The sequence below is a fragment of the Bufo bufo genome, chromosome 2 (assembly GCF_905171765.1).
Source record: "Bufo bufo chromosome 2, aBufBuf1.1, whole genome shotgun sequence".
Taxonomy (NCBI): Eukaryota; Metazoa; Chordata; class Amphibia; order Anura; family Bufonidae; genus Bufo; species Bufo bufo.
The window spans coordinates 99,297,811-99,321,639 of record NC_053390.1 but is presented as its reverse complement, the minus strand read 5'-3'; the positions used below and the strand labels follow the sequence as shown (position 1 = coordinate 99,321,639).

The 23,829-nt window shown below is 46.6% G+C and overlaps 1 protein-coding gene across 2 annotated transcripts in view; it reads right to left on the bottom strand.

The window, feature by feature from the left end:
• Positions 1-8,696, bottom strand: part of SREK1 (splicing regulatory glutamic acid and lysine rich protein 1) — an 86,616-nt gene extending 77,920 nt beyond the window's left edge. For both annotated transcript variants that reach the window (XM_040421356.1, XM_040421357.1), the window contains exon 1: positions 8,500-8,696. In XM_040421356.1, coding sequence (XP_040277290.1) covers positions 8,500-8,624 — 125 coding nt within the window. In that variant the 5' untranslated portion in view covers positions 8,625-8,696. The remainder of the gene's footprint in view (positions 1-8,499) is intronic.
• Between the last annotated feature and the right edge of the window lie 15,133 nt (positions 8,697-23,829).

The following is a 23,829-nucleotide window of genomic DNA, read 5'->3' as shown; positions in this document are numbered from 1 at the left end:
GCTGCGTTCACATCTACAGTGTTACATTATTATTGGTTCCAGGACGACCATTGTAAGCTTAAACAACTGGAACTTGAGTCCAGAACTATCTATGGAAAACCTGTAATTGGTTCCAAAGACCAACAATTTTATCTCAGGATAAGGCTCCATTCACACGACCGTATGTGTTTTGCGGTCCGCAAATTGCGGGTCCGCAACACACCAGCCCGGCACCCCCATTGAAATGCCTATTCTGGTCCGCAAGCTGCGGACAAGAATAGGACATGCTCTATCTTTTGGCGGAGCTGCGGACCCAAAATCGGGGACGCGCACCGCAAAATGCGGATGCGGACAGCACACTCTGTGCTGTCCGCATCCATTCCGTCCCCATAGAGAATGAATGGGTCCGCACCCGTTCCGCAAAATTGCGGAACGGATGCGGACCCATTTTGCGCTCGTGTGAATGGAGCCTAAGAAACAGTGAAGTTTTATGTGAAATTAGCAGATAACCAAATCAGATAAACCAAGTCCTTACATATAACAGTCAGGAATGGAAGCTGGAAATCACTTTCTATGGTGAGGACAGGAGCTTCTTCAGGGTTTTGCATGTACCAGGAAAATAACATGAAGCCGCAGCTCACCTGGTGTCCAAAGGAGCATCTGATCCTGGCACAGACAGGGGGCAGTACTGAACACGTTATACTGCTGAGGAGCTACCAGACAACCAATGAAGGTGTTTTACCAGAGAAATGGTCGATTGGTTGGACCCGAGTCTGAGGCATTGTATGTGGGGTCTAGTTGTATCCTGAGGGGTCACTGTTACATTACAGGAGCAGAACAAATATGACTGAAGTGCGACACAACCAATGGCCAGTGAACCCCCTCCCCAATTGCCATAAATGAATCCACCAGGTTTCCATCATGCAGCCCGTCATTCTACCGAACAAAAACGCACAGCACGCTGCACAATATTATTATTTTTTGAATGGGTGATATGAATATAGCCCAAGAGGAGGCAATGTGATAAAATAATCCAATAACCCATACTTACCTATTCAATTAGCACCAGTCTGCCCTTGTGACCGCTGCAGCCAAGCACTACAGTGTTTGGCTGCTGCGGTCATGTGGGTAGATGGAGGCGTCACTGCTGCAGGTAAGTAAGCAATGACTGGCAGGGAGCATAAGAGGTTAGTTTTGGTTATTTTAACTAATTTCTTGCTCTTCTATTCCCCACATATAACCTTCCTGCACAGATGGGTCATGTGCACTGCCACAGCCAATGACTGGCCTGAGTGGTGAGTGTCCTCAAGTGGCCGTCACATGCCACCGCTAAGGTCAGTCATCAGGAAATGTACATGTGGGGACTGGAAGTCTGGAGAAGGGAGCCCGGGACCCACAGAGCCAGAATCAAGCAGCAGGGATCAGGTAACTAGAGCCCCAGTGGGACAGTGGTAGAATTTGTTTTAAAAAGTACATCATGGCAACCACTTCCCGACCACCCATTGACTATAAACGTCTTGGGCGGTCGGGTTTATTTCAGAGATGGCAGCTGCATGCTAATCGTGCAGCTGCTGTGCCAGGGTCCCGTTGTCAGTGACAGCAGGGCACCCCAGAGGGAAGGCAGAGACAGTTCCCAGGTGTCCCTGCCCTCTAGATCACTGTATACACAGCGCTGAATGAGCGCTGTGTATACAGCAAGGAAGCAATGTGCTGCTTCCTGTCCCGACCCGGTGGTCATGTGACCGCCGGGCGGGAGAGTGCAGGAGCTGTGGGGTCTTCCATAGACCTCGATCAGCCCTGCACTGAGGCTGGAAAACTAGAAACTTCCTGTTGGATGACAGGATCAAGAAGGACTTTTTCATGTTTACCAACCAACCCAGGTCTGCAATTTTTTGCAAAAAATAGTCTGCTTGACTGATTGCTTCTAATTCTGAGTTTCCTATTATAAGGAAATCGTCCAAGTATGGTAAGATTAGTAGTCCTTCTTGTCTTAGAGGAGATATCATCTCTACAACCAGCTTTGTGAAGATCCTTGGTGCTGAGAAAGGAAGGGCGGGCGAATTGGAAATGATGCATTGAGCTCTCGTTGTCTCTTAGTGAAAATCTGAGATATTTTTGTAAGTAGAGATAGAAGCGTCTTTTAGATCGACGGATGTCATATAAGCTCCTTCTTTGACTAGGGGGACGACAGACTAAAACTATTCAATTTTGAACTTCCTGTAAGTAAATCTTTTAAATTTATGATGGTACGGGAAGATCGTCTGGTTTTTGTACTAAGAATAACCTTGAATAGAAGCCCTGCCGCTCTCTAATTCGGGTATATTTTTACTACCCCTTGCCATATTTTTGATAAAACAGTGGGGCTGTGGGAAGTGGACTGAAATCTTCATGGAGGAGTTGAAGAAAATTCTATTTTGTAACCGTTCTTCACGATCTCTAAAGCCCAGGGATTTGATGTTACAGATTTCCACTGGGTCAGAGAATTCCTCAACCTCCTTGATTTTAGTTTCTTTTTACTCCCTACTAAAGAAAAGCAACCAGGTATCAGAAAGCAACATTCAAAAGAAAACATGAGTGACATTTGCAAATTATCCCCACAGGGGAACTCGCAGAAGGAGCCGAAGGTGGGTCTGCGTTGTCCATGCGGGTTCCAGGGGCCTCTGGAGCTGACATGCTGCTGGAGTCAGTGGAGACATCATTGTCAGAATCACCTGCTCGTTTTCACATGGAGCGGCGTCTGACGTCATCAGCCCGCGTCCCAGGCGCGATGACACTTCCTCACACGTGACCTGAAGCTCCGTCCCCTGCGGACCTCGCCGGGCCGCTTTCCCAGGTCCGCTTCCTCACCAGAGGGAAGGGAGACCATGCAGCAAGGGGTGAGAGCAGGCTGAACTGGATGGACAAATGTCTTTTATCGGCCTTACATACTATGTTACCCTAACTTCCTCTGCCCAGCTTTAGCAACAGCTGCGGGAGGGCAGAGGAGAAGATTGGCAAGCCAATCCTACCACTAAAGGCACAAAATCTAAGAAGTAAAAGTAAACTCTTCACCTCCCCTCTGGGAGGCATCTCTGTGTGACGCCCCGGTAGAGACAGGAAACACTGAAGGGAGAGAGTGGGTGGTGGCTGGGTGTTCCTGCCCCTACAGAGGTCAAGGGGACAATCTCATGTGTCAACCGTCATGGTGGATGAAATGGAAAATAGACATATTTGGTATTGCCGCGTCTGTAACAACTGGCTCTACAAAAATATCACATGATCTACCCCATCAAGTGAATGGCATAAAAAAAACAAAAAAAAACGCCAAAACAGCTTTTTTTTCGTCACAAAAAACATGATAACATGATATCAAACAAAAAGTCGTATGTGGCCCAAAATGGTAGCAATAAAAAAAAAGTCACCTCATCCCACAAAAAAACCCTCACACAAGACCATAGCCAGAAAATGTAAAAAAAAATATGGCAACACAAAAACATGATTTTTTTTCCTAAAAATGTTCTTATTCTGTAAAACATAAAAATAAAAAAAATAGACATACTGTATTTGGTATTGTTGCGTCCGTAACGACCGGATCTACAAAAATATCACATGATCTACCCTATCAAGTGAACAGTGTGAAAAAAAATATAGAAAAATTACACCAAACAGCTTTTTTTGAAAGTTCACCTACCAAAAAATTTGATAAAAAGCTACCAGAAAGCCAAAATGGTGCCAATAAAAACGACAGCTTGTCCGGCAAAAAATAAGCCCTCGCGGCTCAGTCAACAGAAAAATTAAAAAGTTATCGCTCTTAAAAACCATGACAGAAAATTCCATGTTAGAAAATCCAGATGATGCTCCCTCCCTTCTGAGCCCTGGCGTATCCCCAAATAACAGTTTATGACAATAATTGGGGTGTTACTGTATTCAGGAGAAAATGGGTAGAAAATTGTGTGGGGATATTCTCCCCACACAAAGCCTAAACTTTTCATTTTCACAGCCAAGGGTTATAAATTCTATGAAACGCCTGTTGGGTCAAAGTGCTCGCTACACCCCTTAAAAATTTCTTGGGTGGTGTAGTTTACAAAACGTGGTCACTTTTTGGGGGTTTTCACTGTGGGGTTACCTCAGGGCCTCTTCAAATGCAACTTAGCACCCTAAGACGTTTCCAGCAAAATCTGCCCTCCAAAAATCATATGGTGCTCCTTGCCTTCTGAGCCCTGCCGTGTGCCCACACAGCGAAATATGACCACATATGGGGTGTTTCTGTAAACTGCAGAATCAGGGTAATAAATATTTAGGCTTGTTTTGTTAACCCTTGATGTGTTACAGGAAAAAAATTATTAAAATGGGAAATCTGCAAAAAAATATGTTACCTCTATTTTGCTTTAATTTGTGTGGAATACTTAAAGGTTTAAGAACATTTCTAAAACTACTTTTGAATAGTTTGAGGGGTGTAGTTTCTAAAATGGGGTATTTATGGGTGGTTTCTATTATGTGAGCTCCTCAAAATAGATCTGAACTGGTCCTTAAAAAATTTATTTGGGAAGTTTTCTTAAAAATTCCAAAAATTGCTTCTAAAATTCTAAGGCCCCTTTCACACAGGCGGGTATTCTGAACGGGTGCAATGCGTGATGTGAACGCATTGCACCTGCACTGAATCCTGACCCATTAATTTCAATGGGGCTGTGTACATGAGCGATGTTTTTCACGCTTCACTGCTGCGTTGCGTGAAAATCGCAGCATATTCTATATTGTGCGTTTTTCACACAATGGAGGCCCCATAGAAATGAATGGGGCTGCGTAAAATTCGCATTGTATCCGCAAGCAAGTGCGGATGCGGTGCGATTTTCACACATGGTTGCTAGGAGATGATGTTAGTAAATAGGGATGAGCAACCCCGGACCCCATTAAAGTCAATTCACTGTGTTATTTTCCCTTCTAACATGGTTATAAGGGAAAATAATAGCATTCTTAATACAGAATGCTTACTAAAATGTCCATTGAGAGGTTAAAAAATAAAAAAAAAATAAACTCACCTTAGGCTACTTTCACACTAGCGTTTGGGGCTCCGCTTGTGAGTTCCGTTTGAAGGCTCTCACAAGCGGCCCCGAACGGATCCGTCCAGCCCTAATGCATTCTGAGTGGATGCGGATCCGCTCAGAATGCATCAGTCTGGCACCGTTTGTCCTCCGCTCCGCTCAGCAGGCGGACACCTGAACGCAGCCTGCAGCGTTCGGGTGTCCGCCTGGCCGTGCGGAGGCAAACGGATCCGTCCAGACTTACAATGTAAGTCAATGGGGACGGATCCGTTTGAAGTTGACACAATATGGCTCAATTTTCAAACGGATCCGTCCCCCATTGACTTTCAATGTAAAGTCAAAACGGATCCGTTTGGATTATCATGAACAAAAAAAAAAAATAAATAATAATTTTTTTTTGTTCATGGTAATGCAAACGGATCCGTTCTGAACGGATCTAAGCGTTTGCATTATAGGTGCGGATCCGTCTGTACAGATACCAGACGGATCCGCACCTAACGCAGGTGTGAAAGTAGCCTTAGCCACTTGATCGCGCAGCCAACATATTCTTCTTTCTTCTTCCTCCAGGACCTGCGCTGACATCAGGGCATGTCCTGCTGAATGAAGACGGAAGGAAGAAGAAAGACTGCGCAATCAAGTGGCTAAGGTTAATTTTTTTATTTATTTTTTAACCCCTCAATGGACATTTTACTTAGCATTCTGTATTAAGAATGCTATTATTTTCCCTTATAACCATGTTAGAAGGGAAAATAATAAAATGAATAGAACACCTAACCCAAACCCGAACTTCAGTGAAGAAGTCCGGGTTCGGGTCTGGGTACCACATTCAGTTTTTAATCACGCGCGTGCAAAACGCATTGCACTCGTGCAGAAAAAAACTGAACAACAGAACGAAATCACAGACAAAACTGAATGAAATTGCATGCCCACCCGCGCGGGTTTGCCGCAACACATCCGGACAAAATCTGTGACGCCCCTGTGCAAGGGGCCTAAACCTTCTAACGTCCTACAAAAATAAAATCACATTACCAAAATGATGCCAACATCAAGTAGACATATGAGGAATGTTAATAAATATTATGAGGTATCACTATCTGTCTTAAAAGCAGAGAGATTAAAATTTAGAAAACAGTGAATTTAAAAAAAATATATATATATTTTATAAATAAAGTTGAAATATATTGACTAAAATTTACCATTAACATGAAGTACAACGTGTCACGAGAAAACACAATCTCAGAATGCCCTGGATAAGTAAAAGCATCCCAAAGTTATTACCACATAAAGTGACATGTCAGATTTGTAAAATTAGGTGGGTAAGGACAAGTTATTGGTCACATACCCTTCACACATGACTGCTGAGGCCACATGAGAAGCATGACTGCTGCAGGACCAGCAGGGACTGGACCTGCGCCTCTGGACCAGCAGGATATTTAAAGGCTGAGTAATGTTTTTCCTTTATTTTACCGTTTTCTGCAAATTAAAAAAAAAAAAAAAAACTCAGACAAACACCTTTAAGGGGCACCTGTCCCCTCTCCTGAAATGTCTGTTTCAGTAGCTACTTGCATTCCTCATGCAATAATAGTTCTGGAGCATCTCTTCTTATTACTGTATGTTGTGCCATTCATCTCTAATTCCTGCTAGAAGTCTATGAATGAATTTCCAGTAGTTTGGTTCAGCTGAGTGTTACCAGATGGGGGGGGGGGGGGCGCTGCACAGTCTGTCTCTAGCAACACAGATTGGATAGCGTCAGACTGTAACACCCAGAAGCTTTAGGACTAAGTCCTGCATCATCATCATATATGTTCCAGAATTGTTACTACATGGACAATGCAAGTAGTCGGAGAGGAGACGGGTCCTAACCAGTCAGGTGCCATAAAATACCCACAGGCTTCATTATAGTTATGTATTAGGCCCATACACACGGTCGTATGCAATTTGCGGTCTGCAAAACCCAGATCCGCAGAATACGGATGACGTCCGTGTTTTATCTTTTGTGGAACAGACAAAGCGCACAGATCATCCATGTGCGTTCTGCATCCATACATCCGTTCCGCACGCTAAAACACGTCTATACTTGGCTGCAAAATGAGGATCATAAACGCACTGAAGTCAACAAGCCCACAAAATAATGGAGGCAACACGGACGTCATCCGTATTCTGCGGATCCGCGTTTTGCAGACTGCAAAATACATGTGCAGCAGCCCTTACTCCGAAACGTCCCCCTGAACCAGAAAAAACTTCTAAAAAGTTTCAAACCCCTAGTTCATGACTTTACTCTACTCCAGCTATGCGACTGCCGGAGGGAGGGTGCACCTAATGTATGACGAGACCTGCGCCAGTCTCTGACCCCCTTTGTGACAAAGCTACAAACCAGATGGAGCCATGCGCCACATTTAATACATGTCTTAGGCAACTTTCACGCTTGCGTTGTGGTTTTCCGGTATTGACGTCCGGCAGAGGATCTCAATACCGGGAAAAAAAACTTTTCCGTTTAATCCTCATGTATTCTGAATGGAAAGAGATCCGTTCAGGATGCATCAGGACGTCTTCTGTTCCGTCAGGATTCTGTTTTATGACCAGACACAAAACTACTGCGAGCTGCGGATTTGTGTCTGGTCATAAAAACAGGGGGGGGGGGGGAAACGGATCCGTCACTGACAACAATGGAAGTAAATGGTGATGGATCCTTTTTCAGGAGCCTAAAAAAACAGATCCGTCACCCATTAACTTTTGGTGTATTTAGTGACAGATCCGATTGGATTTCAAACACCCGCATTGTATCGGTACGGATGCATCCTGATGTTCAAAATCAAAACGGATCCGTTAAATTAGATTCTCTGCTGGATCTCAATACCAGAATTAACAACGCAACTGTGAGAGTAGCCTTCGTTGTTTCTTTGCCCCTAAAAACGGGGCATGGACAAATGGATTCTTTGGGCACAAACTAATGGTGTAAACGGAGGCAATCCTGAGCTGGCATCGGGGATAATGTGCATTTTCTTGCAAAATGTGGCAGATCAATCAAAGTGTGCGTGACAAACTTGGCGCTTCTTCTGAAGCCAGAATTTGTGCATCTTCCCCATTACATACAATATACACACACAACACAAGCCGAGACTCGAGGAACTCACAGACCCTCACCCATCAGCCACTCAGTTACTGACCATTGGCATAACAATGGATATGGTGTGCCAGGAAAGATCCGATGCTGCCCCCTATAGGACATACATGTGCTACACTGGGCCTCCTTTATCAAAACTGTCTGTTACCAGCCTATCAAAGCACGGCTTTCATTTCTTAACCCGTTCTGGTTATATGTAAGCCGTGCTGTGATTGGCTGGTAAGGAAAACAATGCAGAACCGCTGTGCCTGGAGAGCTTATCTGCAGTAATGAATGCACGGGCCCTGAACATGTATACAGCATACTGCACCCATCACAAGGGACTAGTATTATTAATGTTATACAGCATTAGAGCCGCCCGGACAACGCACTCACTCGGGTGGGTAAAGCCGCAGCTCTTCCACGTCTCCCAGGAAGGAAAAAAGCGTCCGCATTTGCTCGCTGGTGACGGCGGCGTTCAGGTTGGTCACCTGAATGACCGTGGTCTGCCCGTTGCTCATGGCGGTGGCGGCGGGGTCTGCACCGGAGGGACCGACGCAGGAAACCAACCGCCCGAGAGCGCGGACCAACAAGTGCAGCTGCACCAGGGGATAGACTGCCACCGGAAGAAGCGCGCCTGTGCTGCACTCACGCAACGCTCCCTAGCGGCCAGACTGAGAAATGCTGTAGATCCAAACCTTCCAATCGGGGAGAAAGGCCCTGATTCATCAAGACCAGCGTCTGGAGAAGCCATTGCTGTCCCCTCTCCTGACATTAGTAATACTCACATTCCTCATGTAATAACAATTCTGTAGTGTCTGTTCCTATGACCATGGTGTGCTGCTCCTTTATTACTCCTGCTCGAAGTTATTATTGAGTTACTAGGAGACTGTGGTAAAGATACAGATGGGGGTGTCACTGCCCAGTCTGGCACTAGCAGTACTGATTAGTCAGGCTCCATTCAGACGTCCGTAGTGCATTGCGGATCCGGCACCCCCATAGAAATGCCTATTCTTGTCCGCAATTGCGGACAAGAATAGGAGATGCTCTATTTTCTTGCGGAGCTGCGGACCGGAAAATCGGGGCCGCGCTCCGGAAATGCAGATGCGGAGAGCACATAGTGTGCTCTCCCTATCTCTTCCGGCCCCATAAAAAATGAATGGGTCCGCACCCGTTCCGGATAATTGCGGAACGGATGCGGACCTATTCTACAGACGTCTTAATGGAGCCTCAGACTGTGCAAGGACAAGCCCCCAACTGATAACAGCAATCTGTACATTTACTACAAACTGCTAGCAATTAATACATTTCTAGTTGAAATAATAAAGGAACGGCACAGCACGGACTCATAAGAATAGAGGCTCCAGAATTATTACATGGGGGATGTGAGTAGTTACTAAAACAGACGTGTCAGGAGAGGGGGAAGGTCCTCTTTAAATGCCAATTGCCTCTGGAAAACTCGCAAGAAACAAGTGTAGAAAAAAGAAACTTCCCCCAAAGAGATTTTCTTTCAAACTACAAAAAATTATAGAATAATTACAGCAGCCATCAAGCAAAATGATATGTTAGTTCTGTTTAGCGCACGGTCCAATGGTGCCCTGGGCACATGCAGCCGCTAGGGATGAGTGAATCAACTTCGGATGAAATATCCGAAGTTGATTCGCATAATAATTCGTTTGAATACTGTAAGGAGCGAGTGCTCCGTACAGTATTAGGGTGCATTCACACGACTGTATAAATGGATCCGCATCCGTTCCGCACCGTGTCTTGCTAGAATTTTACCTGCCATTTATGTCAAGCCTGCCTGATACCATAATCCTGCATATGGAACTTTATCTGAAGCCTGTAAATAGTTGAACTGTTCAGTAAAAAGGAAGTTCTGGTTCACTACAACTGTGTGTACCTCAATTATTCCTACAACAAATCGATGTGCCACCGTTACCGGCACTGGTGACGAACTATAAGGGATCTTGCCACCGACACACTAAACTTCCAACACCCAGGGCACCTCACCTACCACCCGGCCTGGTCCCTATATACAGAGAGTGTCCCAGAGGATCCATGTGCCAGCCTCTCCATCACTGCTGTATGCCTGCCCAGGGTCTTCTAAAAACTGTGAGTACCAAGAGTAACCCTCGGTCTGTTAACTACCCCCGTGACCTCACATTCGCTCCGCCTGAAGGACTGGCGTACTGCATATTTTGGCGTCACGAACAGGATACGAATATCTCTACGCCATAGTGGAATCTGAACTGTGTGCCATAATTGCCTATTAAGTGATAAATGCCCTATCTGTTTATTAGAAAATTGTTCGGCCAAAGAACTGTGGACAATCGCGGTGTGAAAACTGTATATTGTGGACTGTTTGTTGCTTTCTGAGTCACCGCTTGCTGTCAGTGAATTGACAGCCTTATGCTTAAAGATGGCCGCCTAAGCTGACTGGATTATCGTTGCGCCATCGTTGTGTCTGTCTGGCGCGAAAAAGAAGAGAAGATACCGCCTACCTCGAATCTGGAAGCTCTGAGAGGCCGCGCCTATCTCCTGACGCTGCGTGTGGGACCTCCGCACGACGTGATCACGTACCTCGCGAGACTCGGACTGCGCATCACCGGAGTCAGTAAAACTTCGGTATTAACTGGCCCCTTTGTATTCAAGTACCGGGCAGATTCCAATCCTTGCTGGGAGACTGGGGGGAGGTCCCTCGTTAGAAATAAAGGACTTGATCCGGGGAACCACATCCAATTTGTATTTCGGCCTGCTCCGCCGCTCCTTAAAGGGCCATACCCTCTCCGTGGTCACCCTTAGCAACGGCCTGAGAGAGCGAAGTCCAGCGTGAGTCTGCCTACAGAACTTGCCTCCATAGACCACGCCATGTCTGCATCTGAGGAAACGGGGCAGGTGGCCCCCAACAAGCCTTCTGTAATTCACGCAGATGAGAACAGGGCGCCCGCCGCTGCGGCAGCATCCAGTCTAATGCCGCTGACCATGCCATATTACTTTGGGGCCCCCTGGTTCCCGCGATACTCCGGGGAAGCCCACAAACTGAAAGACTTTAAAGACCAGATCATGGCCTTATTCCGGCTCTATCCTATCTCCGCGGAGCAACAGATGGAGATCCTCTTAGCACAGTTAGAAGGGCCGCCCGCAGGGAGGTCATGTCATGGCCCAGCTTTGAAAAAAATAACATGGAACAGATCTTTGATCGCCTCGGCACCACGTTTGAAGCCAGGACGTGGTCGGAAGTTAAGATGCGATTTTTCAGCAGAAAGCAACAGCCCGGTGAGTCACTCCGTGATTTTGCTTTGTCCCTGCAAGAGACCTTGAGGGCCGTGGTCCAGGTGGACCCCCGGGAGGCTGAGGACCAGGACCGGACTCTGAGAGAGCAGTTCATTGCGGGTGTAAACGCTGAACACTTAAAGGGCCAGCTGAGGATGCTGTCGGCCCAACACCCCAATTGTGCGTTTTTGGACTTTAACCAGCTCCCGACCGCCTAACGCAGGGATGCGTCCTGCGGGCAGCCGGGTTATTCCTCGTTGACGCATCGGCGCGTCATCTCGCGAGACGCGAGATTTCCTGTGAACGCGCGCACACAGGAGCGCGCGTTCACAGGATCGGAAGGTAAACGAGCTGATCTACAGCCTGCCAGCGGCGATCATTTGCTGGCAGGCTGTAGATCCGATTTTTTTAACCCCAGAAAGGTATATCAGACGCTGTTTTGTTAAAACACGGACACCGGCAATGTGCTTTCCGCATTTTGCGGATCCGCACATTGCCAGAACTATATAGAAAATGCCTTTTCTTGTCCGCAATTGCGGACAAGAATAGGACATGTTCTATATTTTTGCGGAACGGAAGTGCGGACCCGGAAGTGTAGATCCGCAATTCCGGATCTGAGCGGGACAAAGTCTGTACCCATAGAAATGAATGGGTCCGCAATTCCGTTCCGCAAAATGCAGAACAGAATTGCGGACGTGTGAATGGGGCCTAAGGGTCCCTTATCACCGCCAGTTAGTTAGCCACTTGTTAGGTAGTTAGCGCCCAGCCCACCGCACCGCAGTCGCTGATTAGCGTCATCGCTGTCGCTAATCAGCACTAGTACTATATAGTATCTGTAAGTGATCAAGACTGATCGCAATCAGATCTATATCAGTACATTAGGGTCACCTTAGGCTCTACAAAAAACGCAGTGTTCGCCCGATCAGGCCTGATCTTGTGCGCAGACTTGCGTTCAGTCCGCCCCACCGCAGTGACAGAAATGTTTTTTTTTTCTGATCACTGCAAAAACACCGTAAAATCGCTGCGGCGCTATAAACATCACTTTTGAGCTTTTTGGATCTTTATTACCGATCGCAGCTTTTTTTTTTTTGCACATTTTTTGGCAGAGATTTTTTCATCCACATTGATCGATGCGAATGAAGAAATCTGTGCCGTTGATTTTTTCTTTCAGCCCAGAGACTGAACGAAAAAAAAAAATCTCATTACCCGTATGCTCAATATAAGGCCTCATGCACACGACCGTGCCGTTTTTTGCGGTCCGCAAACCGCGGATGCGCAAAAAACGGAAGGCGCCCGTGTTGACTTCCGCAATTTGCGGAACGGAACGGGCGCCGGCAATATAAATGCCTATTCTTGTCCGCAAAGTGGACTACCCCAAAGAACCCGATGGGCGACCGAGTTACCGGTCTAAGAATCGCAAACAGCCTGTCTGCACCTATTGTAAAAAATATGGCCATACTGAGACAACGTGTTGGCAGTTAAGCGGGCCACCCCCGAGGACGAGGACCGCCCCTCGGGAGATAGAACAGTAGGTCCAAAGCTTCCAAGTTAGATGCCCAGTTACGTGGGATCTCGTCCAAAAATTAACATATGCATTAACGGGATACCTTTTGAAGCCCTGCTGGATACTGGGTCTCAGGTCACCACCATCCAACGACCCACCTTTGACAAATTCTGGGATTCAAGTCTCCTCACCCAGCCACCAGAATCCTGGCTGGATATCATTGCTAGCAACGGCAAGCCGGTGAAAGTCCATGGGTACTGGGAACCTACTCTTCAGGTGGGAGAAGCCACCTTACCACAGCAAGGTGTGATTGTGGTGCAAGCCGGAGATAAAGGGGGACATCCCGTGATCTTAGGGACTAATGTCTTTAAAAATTGTTACTCCGAGGTACTTGAGGCCCTGAACCAGTCCATACCTTCAGCTTCACCTGCTTCTAAAAGAGTCATTCAAAAGACTATCAGTGTGCTGTGTGCTCAGCAAAAATTTGCGAATGGAAAAGGAGAAATCTGTACTGCCCGGATCCGGGATAACCAGCCGGTAATCCTGCCACCGAATTCCCAGATCATTCTGTGGTGCCGTGCTGTACTAGGGATCCAGGGCCAAGACTATCAAGCCCTGGTGGAGCCTATCCAAATTGAAAATCATCCCTTTGTGCGAGCAGCCAAGAGCCTGGTGACCGTATCTCAAGGTAAAGTGCCTGTCCGTTTGATTAATTTCAGTGATCACCCTGTTGCTCTCTCTAAGCACTGCCCCGTTGCTCAGCTTTTACAGGTATCCTTCCAGGATGTTATCCGTCTGCCTGCCACGGAGACGTCTCAAACTGCACAGAGCAGCAGTGCCCCTGACAGCGCCTCTTCAGTATCCTGGTGGGAGGAACTTCATGTGGGGAACGAATCCACCCCGAAGGATCAAATAGAGGGAGTCCTGAATCTGGTGAAGGAGCACCACCAGGCCTTTAGCAAGCACTCCACGGACTATGGAGAGGTCAGTGTAATCAAACACACCATACCTACTGGCTCTCATCCTCCTATTAAAGGAGAGATACAGACCCATACAGCCTACTACCTACCAGTCCGTAAAAGAGATGATACAGGAAATGAAAGACTCTAACATAATCCGGGACAGTCACAGTCCCTGGGCTGCACCCCTAGTTCTTGTTCGTAAAAAAGATGGCAGCATTAGGTTCTGTGTGGACTATAGAAAAATCAATCAAATCACCCACAAAGACGCTTATCCGTTGCCACGCATTGAAAAATCTTTGACTGCCCTGGGGTCATCAGCCTGCTTCTCAACTCTTGACTTAACCAGTGGATATTGGCAGGTGTCTATGGCCCCGGAAGACCGGGAAAAGACCGCTTTCACCACACCTATGGGCCTGTTCGAATTTAACTACATGCCTTTCGGACTGTGTAATGCTCCAGGGACGTTCCAGCGGTTGATGGAGCGTTGTTTAGGCCATAAGAACTTTGAGACTGTATTGCTATACTTGGATGACGTCATTATCTACTCCAAGACATATGAGGATCATGTAAAGCATCTGGCCGAAGTGTTTCAAGTCTTCGCTAAATATGGCCTTAAAGTCAAGCCGTCCAAGTGCCATCTGCTGAAACCAGCTGTGAAGTACCTGGGCCATGTTGTGAGTGCAGGAGTCCAGCCTGATCCTGATAAACTTGCTGCTGTCCGCAATTGGCCTACTCCCACCACCGTGAAAGAGGTGAGAAGTTTCCTCAGTTTTGCAGGGTATTACAGACGCTTCATCCCGCATTTTGCACAGATTGCGGATCCGATCCAGGAACTCCTGAGGGGGCATCCCAAAAAGAGTCCAAAGACTCCTATCCCTGTTGAATGGAGTGAGGAACGGGAGATTTACTTCCAGCTCCTGAAGAAGAAGCTGACCGAGCCCCCTGTCCTGGGTTACCCGGATTATCAGAAGCCATTCCACCTCTATACGGATGCCAGTAAAAGAGGCCTGGGAGCCGTGTTGGCTCAGGTGCAAGACAACAAAGAGAGGGTGATTGCCTACGCCAGTAGATCCCTGAGGGGAGCTGAGAAAAACGATCAGAATTATAGTTCCTTCAAGCTGGAGTTCCTTGCTTTAGTGTGGGCTGTGACTGAAAAATTCAAGGACTACCTTGCTGCCACTCCGTTTGTCGCCTTCACTGACAACAATCCCCTGGCGCATCTGAATACAGCCAAGTTAGGGGCTCTGGAGCAAAGATGGGCCTCCCGCCCTGCCAACTATGACTTCACTGTGAAATACCGGGCAGGTCGCTCAAATGATAATGCTGATGCCCTGTCTCGGCTTCCTACTACAGAAGCACCAGATGAACCAAAAGATGCCTGGGAAGAAGTGGAGATGCCGGCGTTTTACAACAAATTTGCTCAGCAAGATAATGTTCACACTGAAAAACACTCAGCTGCTGATCCCTCTCCACCGACTAATCCTGAGTCCAGGGGCAAACAAGAAAGGTGGATTAAGCTCCAGTCAGAAAGTAGAGTCCTCGGTGAACTGCTCGACTTCCTTACTAGTGGAAGAACTCCTGAAAGAGTCCGCAGGAAGAGTGCAGACCCAGAACTATTGAAATTGTGGAGACATCGCCACCAACTAACTCTTCCTTCAAAAATGCCTGTTGCTAAGAAGGAGCCTGGATCCAGTGTCCTGCGATAGGGTGTACCAGATCCTCATACCACGTCGAGACGCCAGTCTTGTGTTAGAGATGTATCATAACCGGTCCGGACACTTCGGCGTGCAGAAAACCGAGGCCACCATTCGCAGGAGGTTCTATTGGATCGGGATGAGAGAAGATATTGAGAAATGGTGCCGGGAATGTACTGCCTGTGCTGTCGGGAGAAGTGACCAGAGAGCGCCTCTCCACCCTATCGTGAGTAAAACTCCCCTGGAGCTTGTTGCTATTGATCATGTGAAGTTGGAGCCAAGTCGCTCAGGTTATACTTATGCCATGACCATTATTGATCACTTCACTAAGTTTGTTGTAGCAGTGCCTGTGAAGGACCTGACAGCCAAGACTGCGGCGGAAGCATTTCCTCCTGCCCTACGGCTGCCCAGAGAGAATCCTCACCGACCAGGGGTCTGCGTTTGAAACACAGTTGTTCCAGGAGTTGTGCCTGCTACATAATTGCCAGAAGGTCCGGACCACAGCCTATGATCCACAAGGTAACGGACTCTGTGAAAAAATTAATCAAACTCTCATCGAAATGTTGAGAGCAGTGCCCCCTGAGACAAGGGGTAATTGGCCTACTTGTAACGCACCTAGTTGATCAGTTAGGATCTCAACTGCGGAAGCAATGGACATCCACTATTATCCCACCGCCCTTGTGTTTGGCTGTGGGATTCGCGGTTACTCAGTATGTACCCCAGGCGTCTCTCTCAGTCTTGGGCGGAGAGTTTGGGGTAACAAAATCATTTACCGCTATCCATCTAACTAGTTTTACTGATGGGAAGGAAGGTCTCCCAGTATTACAGGAGTCACAAGTTAGTATAAGCTTGTGCACAGTTCAGAGTTAGTTTCTAGTATGCAATAGGTTCAGAGTTAGTATATAGCATGTCCTCAGTTTAGTATATAGTATGCCATAGGTTCAGGGTTAGTATATAGCATGTCCACAGTTTAGTATATAGTATGCAGTAGGTTCAAAGTTAGTATAGCATGTCCACAGTTTAGTATATAGTATGCAGTAGGTTTAGTATAGCATGTCCACAGTTTAGTATATAGTATGCAGTAGGTTTAGTATAGCATGTCCACAGTTTAGTATATAGTATGCAGTAGGTTCAGAGCATGTCCACAGTTTAGTATATAATATGCAGCAGGTTCAGAGCTAGTATAGCATGTCCAGAGTTTAGTATATAGCATGCAGCAGGTTCAGAGCTAGCATAGCATGTCCAGAGTTTAGTATATAGCATACAGCAGGTTCCACCCCACTCTGAGTTCCAGGACATTATTCAGAGCAGGTAACAGGCATATACTTGCGGTTAGTTGGTCCTGGCTAGGAAGCCAGCAGTGGGGAAGCTAGTGGCAAGAAGGTAGACAGTCCTTCACGCTGTTGTTAGGGATCCAGGTCTGGATATGTGGACAGAGTCCTCAGATGCAATGGAGCTAGCAGGGTGCGCACTCCATTAGTGGAACACCCTGCTTAGCAGCTGTCTTCTATTTAAGGGCTGGACGGTAAGTGGGCGGAGTCACAGGACAGCCCAGCGGCCACTGCGTTCCACGCTGGAGCGCAAGCCAGCGTAACAACACAGGCGGTCGCTGCGTTCCACGCTGGAACGCAAGCCAGCGTATCATCGCAGACGGCCGGTGCGTTCCACGCTGGAGCGCAAGTCAGCGTATCGTCACAGGGAGCCGCTGCGATCCAGGCTGTACTGTTACACTACTCTGCTGCCACAACTTATGTATACGTATAACAATACAATTCACTGCTCCACCGGGTACACACCTTTCTATTTGATGTTTGGCCGTCAAGGGGGGCTGCCTGCCGACCACTCCCTGGACGTGCAAATACCTGATGTCATCAACCCACTACCAAAGACTGATTGGGTGGTGGAGTATCAAAGACGTCTTCTTAATGCGAAAGAGATTGTTCAGGAGCGCATGAAAAGTGCCCGAGAGAGGCAGCAGAGAGACTATGACCTGGCTGCTCATGCAGAACCTCTTGCTATAGGGGACGTGGTGTGGTTGAGGAATAACCACCGCACTAGCAAGCTGGACAGCAAGTTGGAAAGGACTCCCTACGTCATAACTGCTATTCCTAATGCTGAGACCCACGTTTACCAAATTTCCAGGGAAGGTAAAGGCTCCCAGATCGTATACAGGAATCGTTCAAAGCCCTGCATAGAAGGAGAAACTGCAGCAGGGGTCATTGAGCCGGAGTCTCCTGAGCCAGAGTCGTCAGTCCAACCTGTTGATCCTATGCAGGCCGTTGAGAATCTGTTACATGACAAAGAGCCACTTCATTGGTTCCTCACACCCTGGTTGAACTTGGTGGTACCGGCTCCAGTTCCTGCTAGTCCTCAACCCCAGGATGACCTGTCCCAGGGTATACCTGAAAGGGCTCCAGAACCTGTGGATTCCTCTGGGCCCCCTGAGCCAAGGCAGGAAAAGTCTCTGCCAGTAAGGAGGTCCACGCGACCTACTAGGGGGCACCCACCTGTGAGATTCGGAGACTACATTGTTGACTAGAGTAACTCTCCCCGGGAAACTCCTGTTTAACGGTCTACAAGACCCGGGTACGGACTCCTGTTTTTCTTTTGAGCCTCCAGGAACTTTTGTTACTATGGCATTCTTATCATTATGGACTATCCTGGTTACTCCTGATACGCTGTACCAGGTCAGCGCCCCCGTTCCATGTACCAATTTATGAAGAGAACGACGCCCCTTTTCACCGCACTTGTCCATTGCCTGATAATTTCCTTGCAAATGTAGTGTTTGTTGTATATGCCTGCTTTGCATTTTTGTCTTTCAGGTCACAGATTCCAGCTGGGCGGGCCCCCTGTGTTGTGCCGAGGACGGGCAACCTCAAAGCAGCAGTTTATGTAGTGTCCCACTATGTAAAGGTGGGCACTACTAAGGGTCATGTTGCCCCCACCTCCTGTGGGAAATTGCTATGGTATTTTATATTACATTATAATGTGTATTTTAATGTTATTTCCTGTGTACCAGGCCTGTTAGGGGTGTAGTTTCTCCTCCTAAGCTGTAGAGGGAGCTAGGGAACCCCCTAGTACAGTGATGGCGAACCTATGGCACGGGTGCCAGAGGCGGCACTCAGAGCCCTCTCTGTGGGCACCCACGCCCTGGAAAAAGCCTATGGTTAGACTCTTCCTGCCATTCATCAGCGCAGGGCGCACTTTGAACAGCATAGGCAGCGCATTAAATGTAGGCAGGCTATTCTATCTAAATGATAAAGTACATGGAAGATATACTGTATTGGACTGTAGTATTCAGGGTAAATTGCTGTGTTGGCACTTTGTGATAAATAAGTGGGTTTTGGGTTACAGTTTGGGCACTCGGTCTCTAAAAGGTTCACCATCACTGCCCTAGTATATATAGTTAGGCCCTAGACAGGAAAGAGTAGTTCAGTCCAGTCCAGGAGGCTACATAGCTCAGTCTAGCCTGCCTGAGGTTCCTGAGTAAGCTAAGAAGTTAGTCCAGGAGAAGAAGTTCCCTCCTGAAGTTATCCTGCATCTTACAAAGTACAGAGCAGTGCTAATTTTAACCAGCAAAGTAGAAAGCTGAAAGGCAGAAGGTTATTTACAGCAAGTGGATTCATACCAGAGGAAGGTTCCCCTCCCAAGGATAAAGCCAGCTATTAGGCATCCGGGCCTTGGAGAAAGTCAGACAGGATTCTGCAGAAAGTACAGCCTGATCTGTGATTTTATTCCCTCTGAGTTATCTTGCTAGGATTTTACCTGCCATTTATGTCAAGCCTGCCTAATACCATTATCCTGCATATGGAACTTTATCTGAAGCCTGTAAATAGTTGAACTGTTCAGTAAAAAGGAGTTCTGGTTCACTACAACTGTGTGTACCTCAATTATTCCTACAACAAATCGGTGTGCCACCGTTACCGGCACTGGCGTCACGAACTATAAGGGATATTGCCACCGGCACACTAAACTTCCAACACCCAGGGCACCTCACCTACCACCCGGCCTGGTCCCTATAATACAGAGAGTGTCCCAGAGGATCCATGTGCCAGCCTCTCCATCACTGCTGTTCGCCTGCCCAGGGTCTTCTACAAATTGTGAGTACCAAGAGTAACCCTCGGTCTGTTAACTACCCCCGTGACCTCACATTCGCTCCCCCTGAAGGACTGGCGTACTGCACATTGTTTACCCTATGATTAAAGCGCCCCTAAACATGCCCTCTACAACCACTCCTGGCAAAACTGATACACTATTGCAGGGCCTGAGCGGGCAGAACATGTCAAAGGAATTTAAAGATGACTACAATGCATGATATGGCATGGCACTAGTTAAATGCTATGTCCATCATTTCAACCATTTTTGCTAGTGTGAAAGTAGCCTAAAAGTCCTTTTCCATGTCAGTGTTTTACCATTTAGTATGTACGGGTGATTTGCATTATTCTTTCCCATGTGCATAACCTTACATTTGTCAGTGTTAAACCTCATCTGCCACTTATCTGCCCAAGCATCTAATCTATCCAGATCCCTCTGTAGTAGTATACTGTCCTCTTCAGTGTTAATTACTTTACACAGTTTAGTGTCATCTGCGAAAATTGACACTTTACTATGCAAGCCTTCTACAAGATCATTAATAAATAAATTGAAGAGAATAGGGCCCAATACTGACCCCTAAGGTACTCCGCTAGTGACAGTGACCCAATCTGAGTGTGTACCACTAATAACCACCCTCTGTTTTCTATAACTGAGCCAGTTACTTACCCACATACAGACAGACATTTTCTCCCAGTCCAAGCACTCTCATTTTACATACCAAGCTTTTATGTGGTACAGTGTCAAATGCTTTGGAGAAGTCCAGATATATGACATCCAACGACTCACTCCGGTCCAGTCTAGGACTTACCTCCTCATAGAAACTGATTAAATTTGTTTGACATGGCGATCGTTAATGAAGCTCTGCTGATACAGCGTTATACACCTTTATTCATTAAGATACTCAAGGATAGCTTCTCTCAAACAGTTTACCCACAACAGATGTTAGATTTACTGGCCTATAGTTTCCAGCTCTGTTTTTGACCCTGTTATTATAGAGTCCTTAAATCAAAAATAAAATAGTCTCTTATGTTACTTAATTTTCGTAGGATATGGGAGTCTTCTTCTGCACCCCTGAGGAGCCAGAGCAGAGGATGGAAGTGGTAGTGGTCCTGATGATGATGGGTCACATCGTAATCCTTCAGGAGGAGGGGTACTGCCTATAGCTGTGGGCTCCCTGACTGCTGGTAGTTTGGAGGTGCCTATTGTCCATGTGGGTGCTAGACAGGGCATGTGATGGAAATACAATGGCCAGTGTGTGGTGTTAAGAGAGTCAGTAACCAGGACAAAAGTCTCTCTTTACTGTGTGCACAAAGGGAGTTGTAGTACATCCAGCAGTTATCTGTACACAAATTATCTGTGCAAATTCCTCTCAGATGTCCAAGCATGAGCTAGGCAGTTTATTGAAGCAATGCCCCTCTAATTACTCATTCTCTTGCTACAATCTGTGTGTCTGGGATATCTGCTAACCATGGCTGTAGTGTCCACTGTCTGGGGTGTGTAGAGTGTCTTAACTTGTTTCCCTTTGCAGCAGCAGGGTCTAGAACACTTTAAGCTGGATTACCTTGCTGTCTCTCTTTTGCTATAACAATGCAAATAGTCTTTATTCCGTCCTTGCTTGCTTTCATCTCCTGGAGCTTATGGAAGTTATAGGACTCTAGGACTTAGAGCTGGAGGAGAGGAATACATGGAGAGTGCTCCCTACCTCCTCCCTCTCTACAGCAAGACTGACTGTCAGCTTCTGGAACTAGGGGGTGGAGCCAGCTCACACCCTAAGCTCCAGAGAAGACTGGGTCAGGATAGTTTATTCTGACCATGCCTGGCTCATGCTCGACCCTACCAGGTCTGGGGTACTGCACTTTGTATGGGGTCATATTATGGACACACGTCACCCCGCGGCCCCCTCTCAGTTTTATGAGATCCGTTCAGGGCTCTCACAAGCGGTCCAAAACGGATCAGTTTTGCCCTTAATGCATTCTGAATGGATAAGGATCCGCTCAGAATGCATCAGTTTAGTATCCGTTCCGTCTCTATTCCGCTATGGAAGGCGGACACCAAAACTGAGCCAAACGGATCCGCCCTGGCACACAATGTAAGTCAACAGGGACGGATCCGTTTTCACTGACACAATCTGGCACAATAGAAAACGGATCCGTCCGCCATTAACTTTCAATGGTGTTCAAGACGGATCCATTTTGGCTATGTTAAAGATAATACAAACGGATCCGTTCTGAACGAATGCATGCGGTTGTATTATCTGAACGGATGTGTTTGTGCAGATCCATGTCGGATCCGCACCAAACGCGAGTGTGAAAGTAGCCTTTTTTGTATGCATCCAGCGTTTGTTAAATTACAATTCCCAGTATTCACAATTGTCGGGCTGTTCTCAAACTCTCATAGAATGAATAGAGCATGCTGGGAGTTGTAGTTTAACAACAGCTGGAGAGGCAGAGGTTGCTGACTCCTGATGTAGACAAAAGCCTTGTGCTACAATATTTAAAAAATTCCATTTCTCCTCATTAATCTGCACTCAATGCCCCATAATGACAAAATGATAACAGAATGTTCAAAATCTTTGCTAATTTATTCAAATGGAAAAACTAAAATCTTGCATTGACATACAGGGAGTGCAGAGTTATTAGGCAAGTTGTATTTTTGAGGATTAATTTTATTATTGAACAACAACCATGTTCTCAATGAACCCAAAAAACTCATTAATATCAAAGCTGAATATTTTTGGAAGTAGTTTTTAGTTTGTTTTTAGTTTTAGCTATTTTAGGGGGATATCTGTGTGTGCAGGTGACTATTACTGTGCATAATTATTAGGCAACTTAACAAAAAACAAATATATACCCATTTCAATTATTTATTTTTACCAGTGAAACCAATATAACATCTCAACATTCACAAATATACATTTCTGACATTCAAAAACAAAACAAAAACAAATCAGTGACCAATATAGCCACCTTTCTTTGCAAGGACACTCAAAAGCCTGCCATCCATGGATTCTGTCAGTGTTTTGATCTGTTCACCATCAACATTGCGTGCAGCAGCAACCACAGCCTCCCAGACACTGTTCAGAGAGGTGTACTGTTTTCCCTCCTTGTACATCTCACATTTGATGATGGACCACAGGTTCTCAATGGGGTTCAGATCAGGTGAACAAGGAGGCCATGTCATTAGATTTTCTTCTTTTATACCCTTTCTTGCCAGCCACGCTGTGGAGTACTTGGACGCGTGTGATGGAGCATTGTCCTGCATGAAAATCATGTTTTTCTTGAAGGATGCAGACTTCTTCCTGTACCACTGCTTGAAGAAGGTGTCTTCCAGAAACTGGCAGTAGGACTGGGAGTTGAGCTTGACTCCATCCTCAACCCGAAAAGGCCCCACAAGCTCATCTTTGATGATACCAGCCCAAACCAGTACTCCACCTCCACCTTGCTGGCGTCTGAGTCGGACTGGAGCTCTCTGCCCTTTACCAATCCAGCCACGGGCCCATCCATCTGGCCCATCAAGACTCACTCTCATTTCATCAGTCCATAAAACCTTAGAAAAATCAGTCTTGAGATATTTCTTGGCCCAGTCTTGACGTTTCAGCTTGTGTGTCTTGTTCAGTGGTGGTCGTCTTTCAGCCTTTCTTACCTTGGCCATGTCTCTGAGTATTGCACACCTTGTGCTTTTGGGCACTCCAGTGATGTTGCAGCTCTGAAATATGGCCAAACTGGTGGCAAGTGGCATCTTGGCAGCTGCACGCTTGACTTTTCTCAGTTCATGGGCAGTTATTTTGCGCCTTGGTTTTTCCACACGCTTCTTGCGACCCTGTTGACTATTTTGAATGAAACGCTTGATTGTTCGATGATCACGCTTCAGAAGCTTTGCAATTTTAAGAGTGCTGCATCCCTCTGCAAGATATCTCACTATTTTTGACTTTTCTGAGCCTGTCAAGTCCTTCTTTTGACCCATTTTGCCAAAGGAAAGGAAGTTGCCTAATAATTATGCACACCTAATATAGGGTGTTGATGTCATTAGACCACACCCCTTCTCATTACAGAGATGCACATCACCTAATATGCTTAATTGGTAGTAGGCTTTCGAGCCTATACAGCTTGGAGTAAGACAACATGCATAAAGAGGATGATGTGGTCAAAATACTCATTTGCCTAATAATTCTGCACGCAGTGTAAGTATTCAGACC